At 42.4% G+C, this 23,887-nt stretch overlaps 1 protein-coding gene across 2 annotated transcripts in view; it reads right to left on the reverse strand.

The window, feature by feature from the left end:
- SEPTIN5 (septin 5) overlaps positions 1–23,887 on the reverse strand; it is a 256,211-nt gene that overhangs the window by 18,687 nt on the left and 213,637 nt on the right. For both annotated transcript variants that reach the window (XM_069215311.1, XM_069215312.1), the window contains 4 exons: positions 19,461–19,584; positions 8,700–8,834; positions 3,487–3,604; positions 354–455 (listed from right to left, as the gene is read on the reverse strand). In XM_069215311.1, coding sequence (XP_069071412.1) covers positions 354–455; positions 3,487–3,604; positions 8,700–8,834; positions 19,461–19,584 — 479 coding nt within the window. The remainder of the gene's footprint in view (positions 1–353; positions 456–3,486; positions 3,605–8,699; positions 8,835–19,460; positions 19,585–23,887) is intronic.

Genomic DNA, 23,887 nt, shown 5'->3' on the forward strand with positions numbered 1-23,887 from the left:
GATTTCCTGAAAATGACACAAACATATAACAATTTCTACCAGGTCTTGGAAAGGAGCAGATGTCGATGACAGGAGAATGTGTGACTGTATCACGTGGTGCATCTGTTGCTTATGTCGACATTTTTCATTTAAGCCATAACCTGCCCCTACCTAACTAAGTTAATGCTGAATTTATGTCAAGACGGGGGACTCCCATTATGTTTAAGCACCCTTTCCTTCTACTCTCCCAGCAGCAACAAGAGGTAGAACTAAGCGTGGACACAGAAGAGTATCACAGCAATAAACCCTCCCTGTAGGACTCACATTCATCAGTTGTGGGCATCAATACCTGTTGAGGTCCTAAGGGTGCTCACCTTCAGCTCCCGGTCCTGTTGTTTAAACTCGTCATCTTCATCCGAGTCACATTCCGGGAACTGATAGACCTTGATTCCAAACTTGTCGATCTCTTCTCGGATCTGCACAGGGTGGGAGAAACACAGGATATTGTCAGAGAAGAGTCAAGGCAGCATCCTATGGGACATTTGTCCAACACAAGGAGCATGACATCATCAATACAAAATCAACTGCATATATATAGCATCCATGATGCAGCAAACACGCTCAAGGAGACACTGTGTGAGCACATAAGCCTCTGGCACTTTCATGTTGAATACAACACATCTATGTACATGGGGAACATCCATGAAACACTAAAAAAACATCTCTGGGGCATGCCTACAACAAATCACACAGAGAATGTGACACTCCCATGGATCATCCAAAACACCTACAGAACATGTGGTACAGCCAAGAAGCGCCAAATCACAGAGCACGTGATACACCCACAGAGCATACATAGCACATCCATGGAGCATCCAACATCATCCATGGAAATTCGAACACATTCATGACACTTTGCACACTTCTACACAGTATTTGATATATCCAGGAAGCATTCACACAGCACCCATTGGAGCATCAAACACACATGCATTATCCAACACATACATGAAGCAAACAACATACCATTGGACGCTTATGTGCATGATCCAGCACACCCATAGACCACCTGATACATTCACAGATCATCTGACTGTTCAAGGAGCATCAAACAAGTACAATAATCATCAATCACTCCATGGAGACTCCAAAGAATCCATAATCCATCACATCAGTGAAGAATAGGACTCTTCCATGGACCACCCAATAATAGAACACATGACCCCTCAGACACACTGATGCACCTTCAGAACACATCTGTTCACTATCTGACATATCCATGCATAATTAGACACACGTGCAAATACAACCCATCTATGTCCTGTGTGACACACCCAGGAACCACCTGACACATCAAAGCACCATCTGCCACATACACGTACAATACAGCATATCCATGAAATATCCGCAAGTTCCATAGACTATTGGGCATCTATGCACTGTCCGACACATACATAGAGCATATACACATTTATGAGGCATCCAGCAATTTAACAGATCATGAGGACCATACCTGAAGCATTAATCACAGGCAAGAAAACTCCCATGACATCAGGGATGGATCCAAAGCATCACTATAACACCTTTCCTATCCTGAAAAACCCTTTGAATTGTTTAAAAGGACTCTCACCGACTAGAGTTTCCTCTTGTGGCATGTTTTACCTAGTGTGTCCGGGTGGCCTCAACCTTTAGAAAAAGGGAGCACTTCTAAGGGAGATTTCCTCTTTGGATCACTATTCAAATAACATTAGTAACCAAGGAAGGGGATTCTTTTATTAAACTATAACTGGTACTAGAGTAAGGTTAAAAATACAAGCATGGTGTAAAAGGGAGCAAAATTAGGAACCCCCCGGCATCAATCCAACCATTGTCTACATGTTTCAGCCACCTTGGCCCCATCGATTCTCGTGGCTTTCTTCAGGACCCTAGGTGTTTCGGTGTGGACTTAAAGATGAAGCATGCCACAAGTGGAAACTCTAGTGGGTCAGAGTCCTTTTTTTTAAATCTACGGTTTTCCAGGATAGGAGGAGGTGTTATCATGGCACCACTCCCCCATTGATTAGTTATCTACGTATCTGGAAGTTGAGTGGTTCCACTCTATGCTTCTTGCTCCCCCTTTTTTGATTATCTAAGACATCCACATAAGATTGACTCAGATATAAACATTTTAATCACTGTTTAGGATTTGACAGGTCTGTGAGTCTATGGAGTATCTGAATATGTACATGGAGTGTTCAAAACATTCAACTAGCATTGATGGGCACATCATCAGCTCCCTGTAGCTTTCAGCACATTCATGGAAACACCAACACATCGATGTAGCATCAAACACATCTCTGGAAACACCAAACATCCATGTGGCATTGAACACATTCCTGGAAACACCAATACATCCATGTGGCATTGAACACATCCCTGGAAACACCGATACACCCATGTGGCATTGAACACAGCTATGGAAAAATCAAAACATCCATGAAATATCAGATACAACCATGGAAACACCAACACATCTGTGTTCCATCAGATACATCCCTGGAAACACCAACACATCCGTGTTCCATCAGATACATCCTTTGAAATACTAACATATCCATGAAGTATCAAACAGATACATGGAAATACCAACACTTCCATATGGCATTGAACACATCCCTGGAGACACCAACTCATTAATGTACCATTGAACAAATCTATGGAAAAAAACAACATCCATGTAGCAATACACCAATGGAAACATCAACTCATCTATGTAGCATCAAGCACATTCATGGGAACACCAACAAATGCATGGATATGCTAACGGATCCATGTAGAATTGATTAGTATTAATGAAATATCAACACATCCATGTAGCATCGAACGCATCCCTGAAAAGACCAACACGTCCATGTATCTTCAGACATCTATGGAAACACTAAAACATCCATGTAGCATCAAACACTTCAATGGAAACCCCAACATATCTGTCTAACATTGAACACGTTTGTGTGAACACAAACACATTTATGGACATCAGACACATCCATGGACTTTTTTAGCATATACAGGTGGCTTCTGACATATCGCTTGTTGCACCCACAGAGTATTACCACTTCCAAGGAGCTTTACCACACCCACAGGGCATCTATCATAATCATGGCATATCCAACACATTCTTGGAGAACGCGGCAACTTAGACAGACCCTCAGACACAACTTCGACGGATAAAGCACATTTTCGGAACATGGTAACTTCCACAAAGCACACAGCTTACCACAAAGTCTAATTCTGCATGAAGGATCAGAACATTAAAACTTGCTGATCACCTTTGAATTGTGCAAGTCATTGGGCATTTAAAGCTAGAGTTCAATACTACTTTCTTTAATTTATCCCCCGCCTGCCTGATGCTCTCCATCCTATCGTAGGAACACTTTGGTCTGGGACTAAAGACTGTCCCCAGATGAAGCAGTCCTTGTACCCTCCTCAGTCTCTTGAAGCTGGAAGGAAGAGCCCTCAGTGCCTCACCCTCTCCTTCAGTTTCCGGATCTCGCTGGGTATCAAGCAGTCAGCCTTCGCAATCAGTGGCACGATGTTCACCTTCTCGTGGAGCGCCTTCATGAAGGCCACGTCCACCGGCCTCAACCTGGTGCAAAAGAGGAACCTAGGTCAGTGTTACGTAGTCAACACAGCCCACCCATGCATTGTCCTCAAAGCACTGCCCTGGTTACCAGCTACAGTGTTCATCAAAGCCCTTTACATCCCACATCAGGCGATCCTCCGGCTGAGACACATCTTCCTTCAGTCGAAACGCAGACTTTACAACCCAAAGTGAAGCCTCGTGAATGTCGAAGCAGTTCATAGACAATACTTACCTCAAAGCCTGAACTGGAGGTAGCTGCTTCTCAGTAGAGACATGCACATTTCAGAATAAATTGCCTAAAAAATTCAGATCTATCAACAATCATTTGCATTTTGAGTGGTCGCAGTGTCATGACTTTTCTTGTAATGAAGATTGGGCCTCTCTAAGTCCACAATGTATATTGGCTTGTGTGTGTAACACTTCACGTCTGTCCTCAGAGTTCTGTTTTTTCTGCCAAATGAGTATATTGTTAAATGTGGGGAACACCCTTCGGGCCCCCCTAGTACTCAGTAGTAATAAATGTCGTCACTACTAAATCTCTTTTCACATCCTTGCACCTCTGAAACAGAACCTCTGAGCATCGATCTGCAGAGTGCTTTGAGGTTGCGACAATAGCCACAAAAGTGCCACAAAATGCTCCACCACAATACCATGCAATGCAAGCCCACAAGAGTCTACAATCCTAACGAAGCAGGATGCTCGCGTTTAATACTCTGCACGCCATGTGCACTCTGAGGCTGGCTGGCCTACTTCTGAAGAGCAAACAGGCAAAAAAGTGAACTCTTGTGCAGTGTCCCAAGAGAACACAATCTTGTGAAGTCATATCTTTGAAAATCCTGTAAAAGAAATATGTGAGTATGTATCCCAAAACAATGCACTCTTGTGCAGCGAGATGTCCCCAGACATCTTGTGCATACAGTCCCCAAAACTACAAACTCCAGTGCAGTGAATCGCAGGACCGCGGACTCTTGTGCATTCTGATGCACTCTAAGAAAGAGCATCATTGGTCATAAGACCCAAGACCTGGCACTCTTGTGTAATACCATGCACTCTTGTACAATACATTCCAAGATCATATATTCTGTAGCAACAAACACTCTTTGGAAATGAGTCCAAAACCATGTCCTCTAGTGCAATGAATCGCAGGACCGCGGACTCTTGTGCATTCTGATGCACTCTAAACAAGAGCATGATTGGTCATAAGACCCAAGTCCTGGCACTCTTGTGCAATACATTCCAAGATCGTGTATTCTTGTACAAGAAACACTCTCTTGAAATGAGTCTGCGGACTCCTATGCATTCTGATGCACTCTAAACAAGAGCATGATTGGTGATGATGAGACCCGAGACCAGGCACTCTTGTGTAATACCGTGCACTCTTGTGCAATACATTCCAAGATCGTATATTCTTGTGCAAGAAACACTCTTTTGAAATGAGTCCAAGACCACGTCATCTAGTGCAATGAATCGCAGGTCAGCGGACTCTTGTGCAAGGAGTCGCAAGGTTGTGCAATCTTGTTTAATTATGTAACCGAAGAAAGAGCACCTTTGTTCACTGAGACCCAAGACCTGGCACTCTTGTGCAATACATTCCAAGATCATGTATTCTTGTACAAGAAACACTCTCTTGAAATGAGTCCAAGGCTATGTCCTCTAGTGCAATGAATCGCAGGACCGCGGACTCTTGCACATTCTGATGCACTCTAAACAAGAGCATGATTGGTCATAAGACCCAAGTCCTGGCACTCTTGTGCAATACATTCCAAGATCGTGTATTCTTGTACAAGAAACACTCTGTTGAAATGAGTCCAAGACCATGTCCTCTAGCGTAATGAATGACAGGACCGCGGACTCTTGTGCATTCTGATGCACTCTAAACAAGAGCATGATTGGTCATAAGACCCAAGTCCTGGCACTCTTGTGCAATACATTCCAAGATCGTGTATTCTTGTACAAGAAACACTCTCTTGAAATGAGTCCGCGGACTCCTATGCATTCTGATGCACTCTAAACAAGAGCATGATTGGTGATGATGAGACCCGAGACCAGGCACTCTTGTGTAATACCGTGCACTCTTGTGCAATACATTCCAAGATCGTATATTCTTGTGCAAGAAACACTCTTTTGAAATGAGTCCAAGACCATGTCCTCTAGTGCAATGAATCGCAGGTCAGCGGACTCTTGTGCAAGGAGTTGCAAGGTTGTGCAATCTTGTTTAATTATGTAACCGAAGAAAGAGCACCTTTGTTCACTGAGACCCAAGACCTGGCACTCTTGTGCAATACATTCCAAGATCATGTATTCTTGTAGCAGAAACACTCTCTTGAAATGAGTCCAAGACCATGTCCTCTAGTGTAATGAATCGCAGGACCGCGAACTCTTGAGCAAGGAATCTCAAGGCTGTGCACTCTTATTTAATGATACATTCTCAAGAAGAGCACAATTGTTGAATGAGACCCAAGATTAGCACCATTTTGTGCAAAGAGTTCTTTACGCTTGTGCAATGAGTCCCAACACTGTCCATTCATTTGCAACAAATCCCAAGATTATGCAACCGTGTGTAATACCATGTACTCGTCTGCAATGAGTTCCAAGATCATGCATTCTTGTATTAGGAACCGCAAGACCATAAACTGTTTTGAAATGATTCCAAGACCATGCCTTCTAGTGCAATGAATCGCCTGAACATGGGCCGTTGTGCAAGGAGTCGCAGGGCTGTGCACTCTTGTTCAATGATGCATTCTAAGAAAGAGCACCATTATTCAATGAGACCCAAGATAAGCACCATCTTGTGCAAGGAGTTCCTGCACTGTGTACTCTTGTGCAACGAGTCCCAAGACTATGCATTCATGTGCAACAGACCCTAAGACCATGCACTCTTGCGCCTTGATCCGTAATAAGAAAGAACACTCTTGAGTAATGAGTGGTCAAGACCATTCACTCTTGTGAAATGAGTCCAAAGACCTGCCACACTTGTGCAGTGAGTCCCATGAGCATGCATAAGTGAAGTGTGCAACGATCTCCAGGAACATGAATGTTGTGTAAGAACCACAAAGCCATTTGTTCTTGTGAAACAACAAACTCTGTTCAATGAACCCCAGCACCACATTGTGAAATTATCCTCCCAACAAAAAGCATACCATCTGAATGCAGAAAGCATATACAGTATAAACTCCACACACAGGCTTTTAGTGTCACTATACTGTGAGTTTGGGCTATTGTAATATGCACAGGAGCAGTAAATGTTTACCATTAGGCACCACCTTAGAAATATAAGTGTGCAGTTTATATACACAACTTAATAGCAACTTTCAAGATGAGGCAATACCAGTGCTACTAAGGAAACTGAGGAGTAAAAATGAAGTAATTTGCCTAGGATCTCACTGTTTGATTAATGTAGGAATTCAAATTAGAACCTAGGGGGGCTGGTATTGTACTTTGCAAATTAATCTCCCAGGTAGACCCCATCTTTTGCCTTAAACAGAGATACTTTGCAAATAAATCTCTCGGGTAGACCCCATCTTCTGCCTTCAACAGATATACTTTGCCAAGGACTCTCTCAGGTAGACCCCATCTTTTCCTTAAACAGAGATACTTTGCAAATGAATCTTTCAGATAGACTCCATCTTTCTGCCTTCAACAGAGATACTTTGCAAATTAATCTCTCAGGTAGATCCCATCTTCTGCCCTCAACAGAGATATTTTGCAAAGGAATCTCTCGGGTAGACCCCAACTTCTGCCTTCAACAGAGATACTTTGCAAAGGAATCTCTCAGGTAGACCCCATTTTCTGCCTTTAACAGAGATACTTTGCAAAAGAATCTCTCAGGTAGACCCCATCTTCTGCCTTCAACAGAGATACTTTGCAAAGGAATCTTTCAGGTAGACCCCATTTTCTGCCTTCAACAGAGATACTTTGTAACTTAATCTCTCAGGTGTACCCCATCGTCTGCCTTTTATACAGATACTTTGCAAAATAATCTCTCAGGTGGATACCACCTTCTGCCGTAAACAGAGATACTTTGCAAATGAATCTCTTAGGTGGATACCATATTCTGCCTTCAACACAGATACTTTGCAAATTAATCTCTCAAGTGGATACCATCTTCTGCCTTCAATAGAGATATTTTACAAATTAATCTCTCAGGTGGATACCATCTTCTGCCTTCAACACAGATACTTTACAAATATATCTCTCAGGTGGATACCATCTTCTGCCTTCAACACAAATACTTTGCAAATGAATCACTCAGGTGGATACCATCTTCTGGCTTCCACACAGATACTTTACAAATGAATCTCTCAGGTGGATACCACCTTCTGCCTTCAACACAGATACTTTACAAATGAATCTCTCAGGTGGATACCACCTTCTGCCTTCAACACAGATACTTTACAAATGAATCTCTCAGGTGGATACCACCTTCTGCCTTCAACACAGATACTTTACAAATTAATCTCTCAGGTGGATACCACCTTCTGCCTTCAATAGAGATACTTTACAAATGAATCTCTCAGGTGGATACCACCTTCTGCCTTCAACACAGATACTTTACAAATATATCTCTCAGGTGGATACCATCTTCTGCCTTCAACAGAGATACTTTGCAAATGTCTCTCTCAGGTAGACCCCATCTGCCTCCTTCAACAGAGATACTTTGCAAATGTATCTCTCAGGTAGACCCCATCTTCTGCCTTCAACACAGATACTTTGAAAATGAATCTCTTAAGCAGACCCATATTCTGCCTCAAACAGGGATAGATAAGGTGGCAGGTAAGGACCAAGTTAATTCTCCCTGCCCTTACCTTTTCTTTTCTTGGTTCCAAACTCTCCTATTCTTCTGGTCTGTGATTGCTACAAAACTTTCAATACGTCTCCTGCGTCTGCCTCCGATTTTTTCAATTTCTTGTACTGATTTTACCTTCACCAAGCAGTTCCTCTGCACGTTCTGTCCCCCCGAACAGGAGCCTCATGCAGCCACAGATGGAGACAGATGGGAACTCTGGTCTCCGATTGGCTCAGTCAGCAATAATATCCCTCATTCTCATGCACACACATAAAGACCACACGTATGTGACCCGCAGTGGTGAGTACTCACCCATGGCCGAACGGGGAGATGAAGTACAGGCAGCAGTGAACACGGTTGTCCTGGATATTCTTCCGGTTCAAGCCGCTTTCATCCCGGAAGTACTGCTCGAACTGCTGGTCCACATAGTCTGTAATGGCCTTCCAGCTGCAGGGGATGGACAACACAAGCTGAAGGGCGCCTCTAGTGCGGGGTGACTTACACAGGAAACAACAAACTCACAGTACAGATCCTTATAGGTATCTCAAACTTTGCATAGGTTTCCAGCCACCAAAGGATTCTGATCTCAACCACAATTAAAAACAGACACACATTGTAACGCCATTTTCAGGTTGTGTTGCAACAAAAAGGTCTTCCATTAAAACAACTCTGCGAGTTAAACACTCGCTACTGATGTCTGCTTTTACCTGAAGCTCACAAGAGAAGAAAACGCAAACTAAGTACCATTAAGGTAAGTTACATAACACCCATTTTTTGCAGCAACTAGAAATGGTGTAAATAAGGTGCGAAGCGCTAATTAAAAAAGTATATTATTTGTGTTAAAAACACAGCCTGGCGCCCTTCTCTCTGCCCATTTTATGGGGTAAATAATAAACCCAGCCACTCTCCAGCCTTTCCAGTACATGTAAGTATAACAGGTCTGAACTTTGTTCTGCTGTTAAAAACACATCTGTTTGGAACCCGCTTATAAAAGGTACAAAACCTCAAAGGAAGAAAAACATACAGAGAAAACAATTGTGTTTCTATATAATGTAAGTACATGTGGTCCACTCAAAGGTTGGACACAAAAAGGCCTGATTCACAAACGTTAATTTCCATGTGTATGTTTACTCACATATATAGTTACTGCTGAATCTAGGTGTAAGACCACTTTTTTGCTAGTCACTGTTTTTGAGTGAAGCTTTACAACTAGGTGTTGACTTACGAGTCAACACCGTCTCATATTAGCGGGTGAGTCTTCCTATAACACAAATGAGTGTAAAGTTACCAAAGGAACTTTGCACCATAAAGAGAGATTTCCACCACTGTGGTTGGGATCTCCCTATGGGAAAATATAGGACAAATTATTAAGGTTTATTATTCTTTAATAATTTGTCCTATATTTTCCCATAGGGAGATCACCCCATGCCCCCCACCACCCAATAGCACCTAATGCTAAATTAATTAAATTACATCGATATTCAAATTACATATATTGCTTAGTGCTTAAATATAAATATCAATTAATAATTGTATTATGGTAAAACTAAATAGTGAATGTATTTAGAAAAAATATGTTAGGGTTCTAAATGTTTATTAAAAAGATAAAGTAATTTAAATCATTTAAATACAAAACCTTTAACAATATTTACTACATATATTAGATATAATTATTGTTAGTGAGGGTTTCACATTTTTTTAATTAATCTTTAAAACTTATGTATAAATTAATACTGTTTAAATGTTTTGTACACGTAATTTGATGAGTTAAGGTGCAGTGGCATTTTATTGTATTATTCATAGGTTAATAATAACTATTTTAAATTAATTTACATTTATATGCTGCATAAACATGTGTTTTATATATTTTTTTTAAAGTTTATTATTCTTTTAAAAAAGTATATAAAACACATGTTTATGCAGCATATAAATGTAAATTAATTTAAAATACTTATTATTAACCTATGAATAATACAATAAAATGCCACTGCACCTTTACTCATCAAATTAAGTGTACAAAACATTTAAACTGTATTCATTTATACATAAGTTTTAAAGATTAATAAAAAAAATGTGAAACCCTCACTAACAATAATTATATCTAATATGTAGTAAATATTGTTAAAGGTTTTGTATTTAAATGATTTAAATTACTTTATCTTTTTAATAAACATTTAGAACCCCAACATATTTTTTCTAGATACATTCACTATTTAGTTTTACCATAATAGAATTATTAATTGATATTTATATTTAAGCACTAAGCAATATATGTAATTTGAATATCGATGTAATTTAATTAATTTAGCATTAGGTTCTATTGGGTGGTGGGGGGCAGGGGGTGATCCCTGTCTCCACTGTTTGTTATTGGAGTGTGTTGTAGTAGCTGAGAGTGGCCGTGTCTGGCACTGATTTACTCCAAGGCTGGTTTAGAGTGCATTTACACACTTAGGGCTGCAGTGACTTCAGGAGTGTAGTCTGTGAATAGCAATGGCCTAACTCTTCTGTGGCTGTGTGGTTACATTAGCATGTCCCTCCCTGAACTCTCTGTAAATTTCTCTATGCCCACCCCAATTAAGTGGTAGGTATTCCCTACTTTCCAGCCACTTCCCTGGTCTCTCCTACATTAACTATAAAAATGAATACCTATGTCTGCGGAGATGTCAGCCACCTTGGCAGAGATTTCTACACAGAAAAGATAGGGGAGACTGATCCCTCTGGCTGTAAGTTTGTGAGCTCCACTGTGTAGTGTGTGAAACGTACTACAGTAGACCAACTTCATGTTCTACAAAACTCAGTGGTGTGAATCGGGCCCCTTGATTTGCTACAAAACACGGAAGGGCTTTTTCACAAAGTTAAATATACAAGTGCATATTCACTCACCTATTTACTTAAACACCTAGGTGTAATTCTCCCATTTCCAAGTACAAGTTACACTCAGGTGTAGACTTACATGTGTCTGCCCCCTCAGATCGAGGAGTAGAGTCTCGTACAACCGAATTTATGAGTGTAAAGTTACTGCTAGTAACTTAGCACACTTACAGACCTGCCAAATCACACAGTGACACCATGTGACACATGATTTTGGCTCTCTTCACATGATCACCCGGTGAGGAGCTAATATCACACAATGGCAGGCAAGGCGAGCTGGAAACCACTGCAGAGAGTGGATTTCAAGCTCATCATGTGAGGCTGCAAGCAGGCAATGACCATTAAGGGTTGTGGAAACACCACAGGACATCACCAGCAGTCTCAGCAATCATGTGTTCTCATTTTCATGGGCGAGCGCAAAGCATTCCGTCGATTCTGTAATCTCCCATTCGGCTTAAAACCATGCCCATGTCACGTCAGCCACTTACATTGGTTTGTGGGCTTGCCTTTTAAAATCCGCTTGCTTTCATTTGTGAAAGGCATGCATACGTCATGCCTTTTCCTGTGTTTAGCCCACCTACACAGCACTGGTAAACTACTAAAAACATACGAGCCTCGATGTTTTCAGCCTGGGGTCCGGACTACTTTATCTGTTTATTTTCCACGCAGTGCGATCCCGCTGCATTTTACATAGCGTAATAGCTCTAACTTGAGCAAATGCGAGACCCATTGCATTGAAAATGCTGGTTAGTGATGTAAGTAGGAGGTCGAAGGGGGCAGGGGATGGAGCAGAAGGCCCCCTCGGGAAGTTCTTGGCATAAAAGCCCCGCCTCACCAAAGCCACAACCCCTCCTCACACAGCCGATTTTCCTCTCAAGCTGGCAGGTCTGCACTTACGTGGAAAAGTTAGGCAAGGAAGAGGTCCACGCCCTTATGCTTGTAAATACCAACTTGTAGTAGTGTCTAGTACGAATCTGTTACTATTTAGAGTACTATAAAAAGCATCTTGGAAGTAGGACCGTGACTGTCCCACAGCAAAAAACACTGATCAAAGTTCTCTTTTTAGTGTAATTAACAACTTGACCACTTGAGGGCGAGCGGAGATCAGTTTTCAAATGTGAGTATTACTGTCACCCTGGACTTTCTGTGTCTATCAATAACATAAAATGTTATTTTGGAGATTGCAATGCAGGTAATGAGACATTCTAATGCAGGAGAAAGGGAGCTCCCAACCCAGGTGTGGTTTTCTGTATCTAAGGGGTGGTGTAGAGATCTAGAATGTGGGGTGGTTTCCAAGGTGGAATGTGTTGAGTTTCGAGCTCAGTCAGTTGCTGGAACTTGAATGTGGGTGAGGTCTCTGCTGATGCTGCAATTAATAAACTGAAGCCACATCTACCAAACTGATGTGTTCATTGTGGACTTCACACCCGGTCAAAGGGTGATCGTAACAAATCCATGAGAGGATGTCACACAGGCCAAGAGGCGATTGCAATGAGAGTGTAACTAAAGTCAATGATAGAGTGTAACTGAAGTCAATGACAGAGTGTAACTCAAGTCAATGATACAGTGTAACTCAAGTTATTAATAGAGTGTAACTCAAGTTAATAATGGCGTGTAACTCAAGTCATCAATGGCGTGTAACTCAAGTCATCAATGGCGTGTAACTCAAGTCATCAATGGCGTGTAACTCAGGTGAATAATTGAGTGTAACTCTAGTCAATGATAGAGTGTAACTCAAGTCAATGGCAGAGTGTAACTCAAGTTAATAGTAGAGTGTAACTCAGGTCATTGATAGAGTGTAACTCAAGTCTATGATAGAGTGTAACTCAAGTTAATAATAGAGTGTAACTCGAGTCATTGATAGAGTGTAACTCAAGTTAATGGTAGAGTGTAACTCAAGTAATTGATAGAGTGTAACTCAAGTCATTGATAGAGTGTAACTCAAGTTGATAGTAAAGTGTAACTCAAGTCATTGATAGAGTGTAACTCAAGTTAATAGCAGAGTGTAACTCAAGTCAATGATAGAATGTAACTCAAGTTAATAATAGAGTGTAACTCAAACCAATGATAGAGTGTAACTCAAGTTGATAGTAAAGTGTAACTCAAGTCGTTGATAGAGTGTAACTCAAGTTAATAGCAGAGTGTAACTCAAGTCAATGATAGAATGTAACTCAAGTTAATAATAGAGTGCAACTCAAACCAATGATAGAGTGTAACTCAAGTTAATAGTAGAGTAACTCAAGTCGTTGATAGAGTGTAACTCAAGGTAATAGCAGAGTGTAACGTAAGTCAATGATTGAGTGTAACTCAATAGAGTGTAACTCAAACCAATGATAGAGTGTAACTCAAGTTAATAGTAGAGTAACTCAAGTCGTTGATAGAGTGTAACTCAAGTTAATAGCAGAGTGTAACTCAAATCAATAATAGAGAGTAACTCAAGTCATTGATAGAGTGTAATTCAAGTTAATAACAAAGTGCAACTCAAGTCAATGACAGAGTGTAACTCAAGTCAATGCCAGAGTGTAACTCAAGTCAATGCCAGAGTGTAACTCAAGTCAATGATAGAGTGCGCCTCAAGTTAATAATAGAGTGTAACTCATGTTAATTAATGACGGAGTGTAACTCAAGTCATCGATAGAGTGTAACTCAAGTCCATAATAGAGTGTAACTCAAGTCAATGATAGAGTGTAACTCAAGTCGTTGATAAAGTGTAACTCAAGTTAATAGCAGAGTGTAACTCAAGTCAATGATAGAGTGTAACTCAAGTTAATAATAGAGTGTAACTCAAGTCATTAATAGCGTGTTACTCAGGTGAATAATAGAGTGTAACTCTAGTCAATGACAGGGTGTAACTCAAGTCAATGGCAGAGTGTAACTCAAGTTAATAATAGAGTGTAACTCAGGTCGTTGATAGAGTGTAACTCAAGTCTATGATAGAGTGTAACTCAAGTTAATAATAGAGTGTAACTCAAGTCATTGATAGAGTGTAACTCGAGTTAATGGTAGAGTGCAACTCAAGTCATTGATACAGTGTAACTCAAGTTAATAATAGAGTGTACCTCAAGTTGATAGTAAAGTGTAACTCAAGTCGTTGATAGAGTGTAACTCAAGTTAATAGCAGAGTGTAACTCAAGTCAATGACAGAGTGTAACTCAAGTTAATAATAGAGTGTAACTCAAACCAATGATAGAGTGTGACTCAAGTTAATAGTAGAGTAACTCAAGTCGTTGATAGAGTGTAACTCAAGTTACTAGCAGAGTGTAACTTAAGTCAATAATTGAGTGTAACTCAAGTCATTGATAGAGTGTAATTCAAGTTAATAACAGAGTGCAACTCAAGTCAATGACAGAGTGTAACTCAACTCAATGCCAGAGTGTAACTCGAGTCAATGCCAGAGTGTAACTCAAGTCAATGCCAGAGTGAAACTTAAGTCAATGATAGAGTGTAACTCAAGTCAATGACAAAATGTAACTCAAGTCAATGATAGAGTATAACTCAAGTCAATGATAGAGTGCACCTCAAGTTAATAATAGAGTGTAACTCAAGTTAATTAATGACGGAGTCTAACTCAAGTCTTCGATAGAGTGTAACTCAAGTCCATAATAGAGTGTAACTCAAGTCAATGATAGAGTGTAACTCAAATTAATAATAGAGTGTAACTCAAGTCAATGATAGAGTATAACTCAAGTTAATAGTAGGTTTTAACTCAAGTCATTTATAGAGTGTAACTCAAGTCAATGATAGAGTGTAACTCAAGTTAATAGTAGAATGTAACTCAAATCAATAATAGAGTGTAACTCAAGTCATTGATAGAGTGTAACTCAAGTTAATAACAGAGTGCAACTCAAGTCAATACCAGAGTGTAACTTAAGTCAATGATAGAGTGTAACTGAAGTCAATGACAAAATGTATCTCAAGTCAATGACAGAGTGTAACTCAAGTTAATAATAGAGTGTAACTCAAGTTAATCATAGACTGTAACTCAAGTTAATCATAGAGTGTAACTCAAGTTACTTAATGACAGAGTGTAACTTAAGTCATCGATAGAGTGTAACTCAAGTCCATAATAGAGTGTAACTCAAGTCAATTATAGAGTGTCACTCAAGTCAAAGATAAAGTGTAACTTCAGTCAATGATAGAGTGTAACCCAAGCTGATAATAGAGGGTAACTGAAGTCAATGATAGATGGAAACTCAGGTTAATGATGGATCAAGTCACTGATAGAGTGTAACTCAAGTCAATAATGGAGTGTAGCTCAAGTCAATGATAGAGTGTAACTCGTCAATAATAGAGGGTAACTCAAGTCAATGATCGAGTGTAACTCAAGTCAATGATAGAGTGTAACTCAAGTCAATGATAGAGTATAACTGAAGTCAATGATCGAGTGTAACTCAAGTCAATGATAATGTGTAGTGTCAGTGAATTGAGACTGAAATGCTGGTAGGTAAAAAAAGGGAGTGCAGTGTAAGTCCATACGATAGTGTAACGCAAGTCCATAAGACTGTAATGCAAGGCAATGAGAAACTATGACACAAGTGAATGAGAAATTTCAGTGCAAGTAGATGTGTGATTGTAATGTAGGTAAATAAGGCAGTGTAATGCAACAACATGAGGCAGTGTAATGCAAGAAAATGAGACAGTGTAGCACAAGCCAACAAGTGAATGCAATGCAAGTCAGTGATAGAATGTGACGCACGTCGCTATAGTGCAATGCAAGTCAGTGATAGAATGTGACGCACGTCGATATAGTGCAATGCAAGTCAGTGATAGAATGTGACACACTTCGACAGAGTGCAATGCAAGTCGGTAATAGAATGTGACGCACGTCGATAGAGTGCAATGCAGGTCAGTGATAGAATGTGAGGCATATCGATAGAGTGCAATGCAAGTCAGTGATAGAATGTGACGCACATTGATAGAGTGCATTGCAAGTCAGTGATAGAATGTGACACACGTCGACAGAGTGCAATGCAAGTCAGTGATAGAATGTGACGCACTTCGATATGGTGCAATGCAAGTCAGTGATAGAATGTGAAGCACGTCAATAGAGTGCAATGCAAGTCAGTGATAGAATGTGACGCACGTCAATAGAGTGCAATGCAAGTCAGTGATAGAATGTGACACATGTCTATAGAGTGCAATGCAAGGCAGTGATAGAATGTGACGCACGTCGATAGAGTGCAATGCAAGTCAGTTGAATTTGACGCACGTCGATAGAGTGCAATGCAAGTCAATGGGTGGTTGCAATGCAGATCAATAAACCAGTGTAACAGAAGTCCGTGAGATAGCAAGACGCGAGTCAATAAGAGTTTGTAACACAAATCTACTGGGTGATGCTAACACAAGTGAATGCATGACTGTAACACAAGTTAATAGGGGACTGTAATGTACGTCAATTAAACAATTAAAGCAAGTCAATGAAAGATTGTAATGTGCAAGTCAGTGAGAGTTTGTTACAGGCATCAGGAGAGGTTATAATGCGATTCTGTGAATGACTGTAATGCAAGCCGGTCAGAGTGTGTAGAGCAAGTCAGTCAACGACTCAGATGCAGGTCAATGGGTGACAGTAACAAAAGACATTGAGAGATTGTAACGCAAGGCAACGGAATAGATCTATAGCGGCTAATTAGCAACACGGGAGGTTCCAAAGAAAAAAACCTTAATTTATACATAGGTAAAATTGTAATACCCTCAGTATCTCAAAATAGTCAGAAGCCATAACGGATTAGAGATTGGGCCAGTTTTCAAGCTATTTAGATTAGCACATTGCAGCCTATGTCCCGGATCACGTTTGTACATTCAGACGCTGTGACAAAGTATAGGCAGAATCCTGGTGGGGGCGACAACCACAGGTGAAAGGTCACAATACACTCAATGCCAGGCCCATTACAGAGGTGCAAAGAGGATGGTCCTTTGGGGTACCTGATGACCAGGGGTCCACCCTGCTGATACAAGGTTTATTTTCGGCCTTTCATGGCTCAGTTTGAATTTTGGAAGAACCCCTGCTGAGCCTGCTGGATGCCTGTTCAACATTTCATGCCTCTCCTACCAGCCCCTGGGTCGCCCTGTTTGTGAAGTGATTCTTATTGTCTGCACTACTTTTAATGTTTACTGTCAGTCAGTTATTAAGAAGTAAAATGCCCCTTGGTGTATTCTCTCACTAGACAGAAGGTCCTAGAAAAAAGAGGTCACAGGTTAGCCACCTGGAGTCAGAAAGTCCACAAGAATGTGCTATGTAGAGGTTCTGCCCACTTCCTGGTTTAGAAAGTTGAAAAAGCCCAATAAAGAGCTCAAGATGCTGGTTTTGCAACACAAACTAAAGACTTCTATTGCAGGCTCTGCTCACTATAAGGGAGGGCTAAAAAGGCACGTGCCACTGAAAATGGCTACTAACGACCAGAAATCACATGATAGCCCTGGGCACGAACATCTACGTCCTACAAACATGAAGCATGAGCCTTTGTGTGCCCGTGTGCCACTCTGTGCAGTTCGCCCCCATGTGCCCTCCATACAACTCTATGATGTGAGGCCTCCTGCTCACTATGTACCACACTGTGTAGAGAGACCTCATCTGCCTCGCATACTACTCGTATGATGTGAGCCCTCGTGTGCCCCGCATACTACTCTTGTGATGTGAGACCTTGTGTACCCCATACTACTCTTGTGATGTGAGTCCTTGTGTGCCCCCATACTACTCTTGTGATGTGAGCCCTTGTGTGCCCTGCATACTACTCGTGTGATGTGAGACCTTGTGTGCCCCACATACTACTCTTGTGATGTGAGACCTTGTGTGCCCCACATACTACTCTTGTGATGTGAGTCCTTGTGTGCCCTGCATACTACTCGTGTGATGTGAGCCCTTGTGTGCCCCGCATACTACTCGTGTGATGTGAGCCCTTGTGTGCCCTGCATACTACTCTTGTGATGTGAGACCTGGTGTACCCCCATACTACTCTTGTGATGTGAGTCCTTGTGTGCCCCCATACTACTCTTGTGATGTGAGCCCTTGTGTGCCCTGCATACTACTCTTGTGATGGGAGACCTTGTGTACCCCCATACTACTCTTGTGATGTGAGTCCTTGTGTGCTCTGCATACTACTCGTGTGATGTGAGCCTTTGTGTGCCCCGCATACTACTCTGGTGATGTGAGCCCTTGTGTACCCCCATACTACTCTTGTGATGTGAGCCCTTGTGTGCCCTGCATACTACTCTTGTGATGTGAGACCTTGTGTGCCCTGCATACTACTCTTGTGATGTGAGCCCTTGTGTGCCCCTCATACTACTCTTCTGATGTGAGTCCTTGTGTGCCCCGCATACTACTCTTGTGATGTGAGTCCTTGTGTGCCCCTCATACTACTCTTGTGATGTGAGTCCTTGTGCGCCCCGCATACTACTCTTGTGATGTGAGACCTTGTGTGCCCGCATACTACTCTTGTGATGTGAGCCCTTGTGTGCCCCTCATACTACTTTTGTGATGTGAGCCCTTGTGTGCCCCTCATACTACTCTTGTGATGTGAACCTTTGTGTGCCCCTCATACTACTCTTGTGATGTGAGTCCTTGTATGCCCTGCATACTACTCATGTGATGTGAGTCACTGTGTGCCCCTCATACTACTAATGTGATGTGAACCCTTGTGTGTCCCACATACTACTCTTGTGATGTGAACCCTTGTGTGCCCCTCATACTACTCTTGTGATGTGAACCCTTGTGTGCCCCTCATACTACTCTTGTGATGGGAACCCTTGTGTGCCCCTCATACTACTCTTGTGATGGGAACCCTTGTGTGCCCCTCATACTACTCTTGTGATGTGAACCCTTGTGTGCCCCTCATACTACTCTTTTGATGTGAGCTCTTGTGTGCCCCATGCACCATTCTGCGCTGTGAGTCCTCATGTGCCCTATAGGCCACTCCATACAGTGAGCTGTTGTATGCCGCAGTGACCCCTCACCACTCGTGACGTGAGCCCTCGTGCATCCTCCATACTACTCTTGTGATGTGAGCCCTTGTGCGCCCCACATACTGCTCTTGTGATGTGAGCCCTTGTGCGCCCCACATATTGCTCTTGTGACGTGAGCCCTCGTGCACCCTCCATACTACTCTTGTGACGCGAGCCCTCGTGCACCCTGTGTACCATTCTGTGATGCGGGCCACAAGTCCCACACGTCGGTACGCCTTCGCTGAACACATTTATCCCTCATACCACTCTGTGTTGTTGACTGCGTCTCCGAATCCAGGCGTGTCCACAATAGTGAGCTTGAGTTTCACGCCTTTCTCCTCGATGTCAACGGTGTGCTTCACAATCTCTACCGTCTGGTTGATCCTCTCTGTAACAAGCGATGGAAAGTGGTCAGTGGCTGTAACGGTTTGGAAAGTTAGTGTAAACCAGGAATCATTGGTAGCAGCAGAACATCATCGAACAGTATACAAAGAGGGTTGTCGTGCTATCAAGCGTTGATGGGCAGGCCAATTTGAGACTTTGGAAGAAGTTACTTACTTGTAACAACTCTTTTGCAGTTTGCAATCTATTATATTTTCACGTTATCTTACGTCAACTGACCCTTATAATTAGGGCTCCCGGTTCTATGGTTTTTATGTTTTTTTAACATTTCCGTCAGTATTTATCCATATTTATTTTTTGGCCACGTTAGTGGTATTTATCCATTTTTATTTTGTGTTTGGAATAAACAGTTGTAAAAGGGTATATTTACACATTTATTTAACTGATAAACATGCATTCATTCTTTGAAACCTTTTGCATTTTAGCAAATTAAGCAGCCAAATATAACAAAACAGTACACCTAGAGGTAAATATTACCATAATACACAATATATATGTTGAAACATGCCTATGTTTAAGGTAATTTCATCCTGTTTTTTTGACTCCCCAAGCTGTCAATCTGCTCAGCTGTTGGCCTGGAATTCACAAAAGATAGCACAGAAAGTCACTCACAAGAAGCACAATTTTCAGTATTTTTCCGTTTTTAAAAACAAACACAGACAGGAATCACATTGTTTTCTGTCTGTATTTATCTGTAAAAATCTGTAAAAACGGAAAGCCGGGAGTCGTACTCATAATCAGTCCTATGTGCTTCCAAAGAGATGCTACAGGACTACTTTATATGCTCAGCAAACTCTTACAAAATGTGCTTAAATGAGGTAAATAATGTTTAAAAAGTTGAAAAAACAAGTGGTGACATTAGTTGAGGGAGGGGCTGCAGCCAGACTCTGATGGCCTTCAAACACATTGTTAAGGCTCCCACAAGCCTGGATTTGGCCTCATACTGATTTCATTTTGTGGAACTATTACATTTAAAAACTGAGATATATTTCTGTCATCTTTGGTAGGTAGAGTGATGCATGCGTAAATTTGTGAGAGATATGCAAACTTCAAAATCACTGTTACAGGAAAGTAACTTTTGCTATCTGAATTTGTTTTACGGAAGATGTACGTATGTTGCACTGAGTAACAAGTATAGTCAATCTGAAGTTACGCAACACAGGAGGAGGACACGCACCAAAAGTGCTTCCTTAGTGATGCCTAGACAATCTGAACATCTACTTGGACCTCGGAAAACCTCACACACCTCCAGCATGAGCAGTGTGGTCCTGCGTCACTTTCCGGTCTTCTCCTGAACCTCCCATATATGAATTGTTGAGCGTTCGCACATCCCAGCTAAACAGCGGAAGTGCTGTCAGAATCAATGGTGTGGTGCAGAGCGTTCTGCAACATTCATTTTTTAGGTGTTTCGGACTCACAACGCTCAAGAGAGGACTTCTTCTGGGTTGACTTTACATGTGATGCTTAAGTACACACTACTACTATAAAGGATACAATTACCAATTTAAGCATGAGTACTTTCAAAGCCAATAGTATTGAACAGTAAGAGGGGGTGTCAAAGTTAATTCCCTTCATGGGATGTCTCCTTGCAGCTAGCAAAAGTCCCTGAAGATGGATGCTCTGAATTTAGAATCTCTGATTTCTAAGGGAACAGAGGAGGCTCCGTAGGTGATGAAATTTGCTCTATAAGGTAGGTATAAACTGGATGGAGACCATGAAAGAGGTCATTCAGAAGGCAGAGAGAAGGTAAAGATGACCCCTCCAGACACACTCTTGCCCATTGTCAGAAATGGGGTTTCTGGCTGGCTAGGGTAGGCACCTCAACCACTCTAGTCAGGGCGAGTAAGTTACACACCAAAGATAACCTGTGCTCACCCCGGTAACTTGGCACAGAGCAGTCAGGCTTATCTCCAGGGGTCATGTGTAAAGCGTTTGTGCAACACACTCACACCAGTGACAGAACAAATACACCACAAAAGAGACTCCACACTGGATTTTATAAAAATAGAGGTCTTATTGTAAATATATAATTAGACCAAATACATCAGAGCTCATATGCATACTATGCAATCCCTGTAGAAAGACTCTGTATGGACATAATGGAAAGTTCAACAGTTCCATGCGGTCAGTAAGTGCTTTGGTCATAGGAGACATTAGGTAATATCAATTAGTTACATAAATCGCCTCGAAACAACATTGATCATAAGCATGGCACATATTGGGCCACTTCTACATAGTACTTGTCAGAGCAGGAATACATCAGGGTATCAAAAGTGGTAGTTTGGTTATGGCGAAGTGCATAATAGCTCCTGAGCATGATACAGATGTATCCCTTATTGCAGTGTAAATTAGTATCCCAAGAGGGCAAGGGGTAACCAGGCACATGGCATTCCATCATGTCATGAAACGGTAACTGTTATTGAAATATTGAAATATTCCCTCCCACACGAGCGCTATGTAAACATGAGTCACCAAACCTGAAATGCCCTTGTTGGAGAGCACGCGCCCTTTACATATAATATGGTAAGAGATGAATAGGGTGGGTTTCCGAGAATAGCTCCAGAGCGGGGGCCTCCAATGAAGTCTTGGCCCGCAGGTCTTGGCCCACAAAATCCACTTCCGTGCACCCGTGTCTCCCCAGGTACGGCCCAACAGAGAGGGGGAGGTGCTCACACTATGGACAGAGCAGAGGAGACCTCCTTTGGTCCCCACCGTGCTGGCTGCATGGGCGTGGGGCAACTGCACTGATGGTTTCACGCCCGCGCTTCTCACCGCCATGAGTGGAGTGATTGCTAGGGGTAGTGGGGGATGTCGCACCAGGACCTCAGAGGTCCGATCTCCCACCCTCCGCTCTCTCCCAGTGTATCGGGCAATGCGTCCTCTTGCCCTGGCTGGAGAGGGTGGCGCAGAAGTAATCCCAGGGCACACAGAGGACCCAGGCAGCTCCCGACATAAGGGGCACGTACCAGTGCCCACTCACTACCTGCATCTTTTCACAGGCAGATGAAGTTGGAATCAGCTGGCACTCCGGCAATGTAAAGCGGTTCAGCACGTGCTCACTTCAGGGGAGGTTCCAGTGCTCCTCGTGTGCTGAGAAGCAGTACCGTGCTCCCCCCTCTATATCTTCAGGCACCAGTACCAAAGTTTAGCACCGCTCCAGATGCTATAATTGCAGGACCAGGGGAGGCCAATGCACTACAAAACTCCCCATTCTGGCCCCTGGCGAACACTAAGGGGAAAATGCCAGGCAGTAGCTGGGAGGCCAGCACATCAGGGCACTGAATTGTGGTTCCTCTTGGCAGTCCTGGCAGTCCTTTGGCAACCCCTGAGTCAAGGAACAGGCTGGCAGCAGGGCAACAAGCAGAAAAGCAATCCCAATGAGTCCTTTGTGCCACCCAGCAGATACCAGGCAGCAGGGCACCAACCAGAAGAGCAGTCCAGATGAGTCCTTTGTACAGTCCAGCAGTCCTTCTGGCAGAGGCTCCGTCCCCAAAGTGCTCTCCCCAACAGAGGGCAAGAGCCCTTCTACTTATACCCAAAAATGCCTTTGTTCAGGGGGTAACTTCAAAGGAGTCCTTTCAAGTCAAGCGCAACATCCTTTCAACCCAGCCCTGTCTCCAGACATCAGTAGGATGTAATCAGTTCATTGTGTGAGGGCAGGACACATCCTATTCACATATAAGGTGTGAATGATCCTCCCTCTCCCCAACCCAGGAAGACTATCAGTTTGCTGATGCCTCTTCTGTCACACCCAGCCCCCCCTGTGTGATGGCTGTCTGGAAAGTATGCACCAAGTGGACCCGTCACTCTGCCCCAGACGTAGATTGGAGGCAGGCTGCAAAAGCACTCGCGATATAAGCAAAAGGAAATGTTCTCTTTCTAAAAGTGGCATTTCTACAACGGTAATAAAAAATCCACCTCTACCAATAAGCAGAGATTCTCACTACCATTCCAGACATACTAAACATGCCCACACTATTCCTCACAGATCAGAAGATATCACTTAGACATATGTCAGGTCATTTCCAAACCAATCCTATGAGAGGAGCAGCACTCACAGTAGTGAGAAACTAAATAGCCTGTTTGTCACGCTTAGGACATGTAGTACATAAAGACATATGTCCTACCTTTTACATACAGAGCACCCTGCCCAAGGGGCTAGCTAGGGCCTACCTTTGGGGGTGACTTAGGTGTAGTAAAAAGGGAGTTTAGGACTTGGCAAGTAGTTTGACTTGCCAAGTCACTGTGGAAGGAAACTGCACACGCAGGCCTTGCAGTGGCAGGCCTGA

This window comes from Pleurodeles waltl, chromosome 11 (genome assembly GCF_031143425.1).
Source record: "Pleurodeles waltl isolate 20211129_DDA chromosome 11, aPleWal1.hap1.20221129, whole genome shotgun sequence".
Classification (NCBI taxonomy): domain Eukaryota; kingdom Metazoa; phylum Chordata; class Amphibia; order Caudata; family Salamandridae; genus Pleurodeles; species Pleurodeles waltl.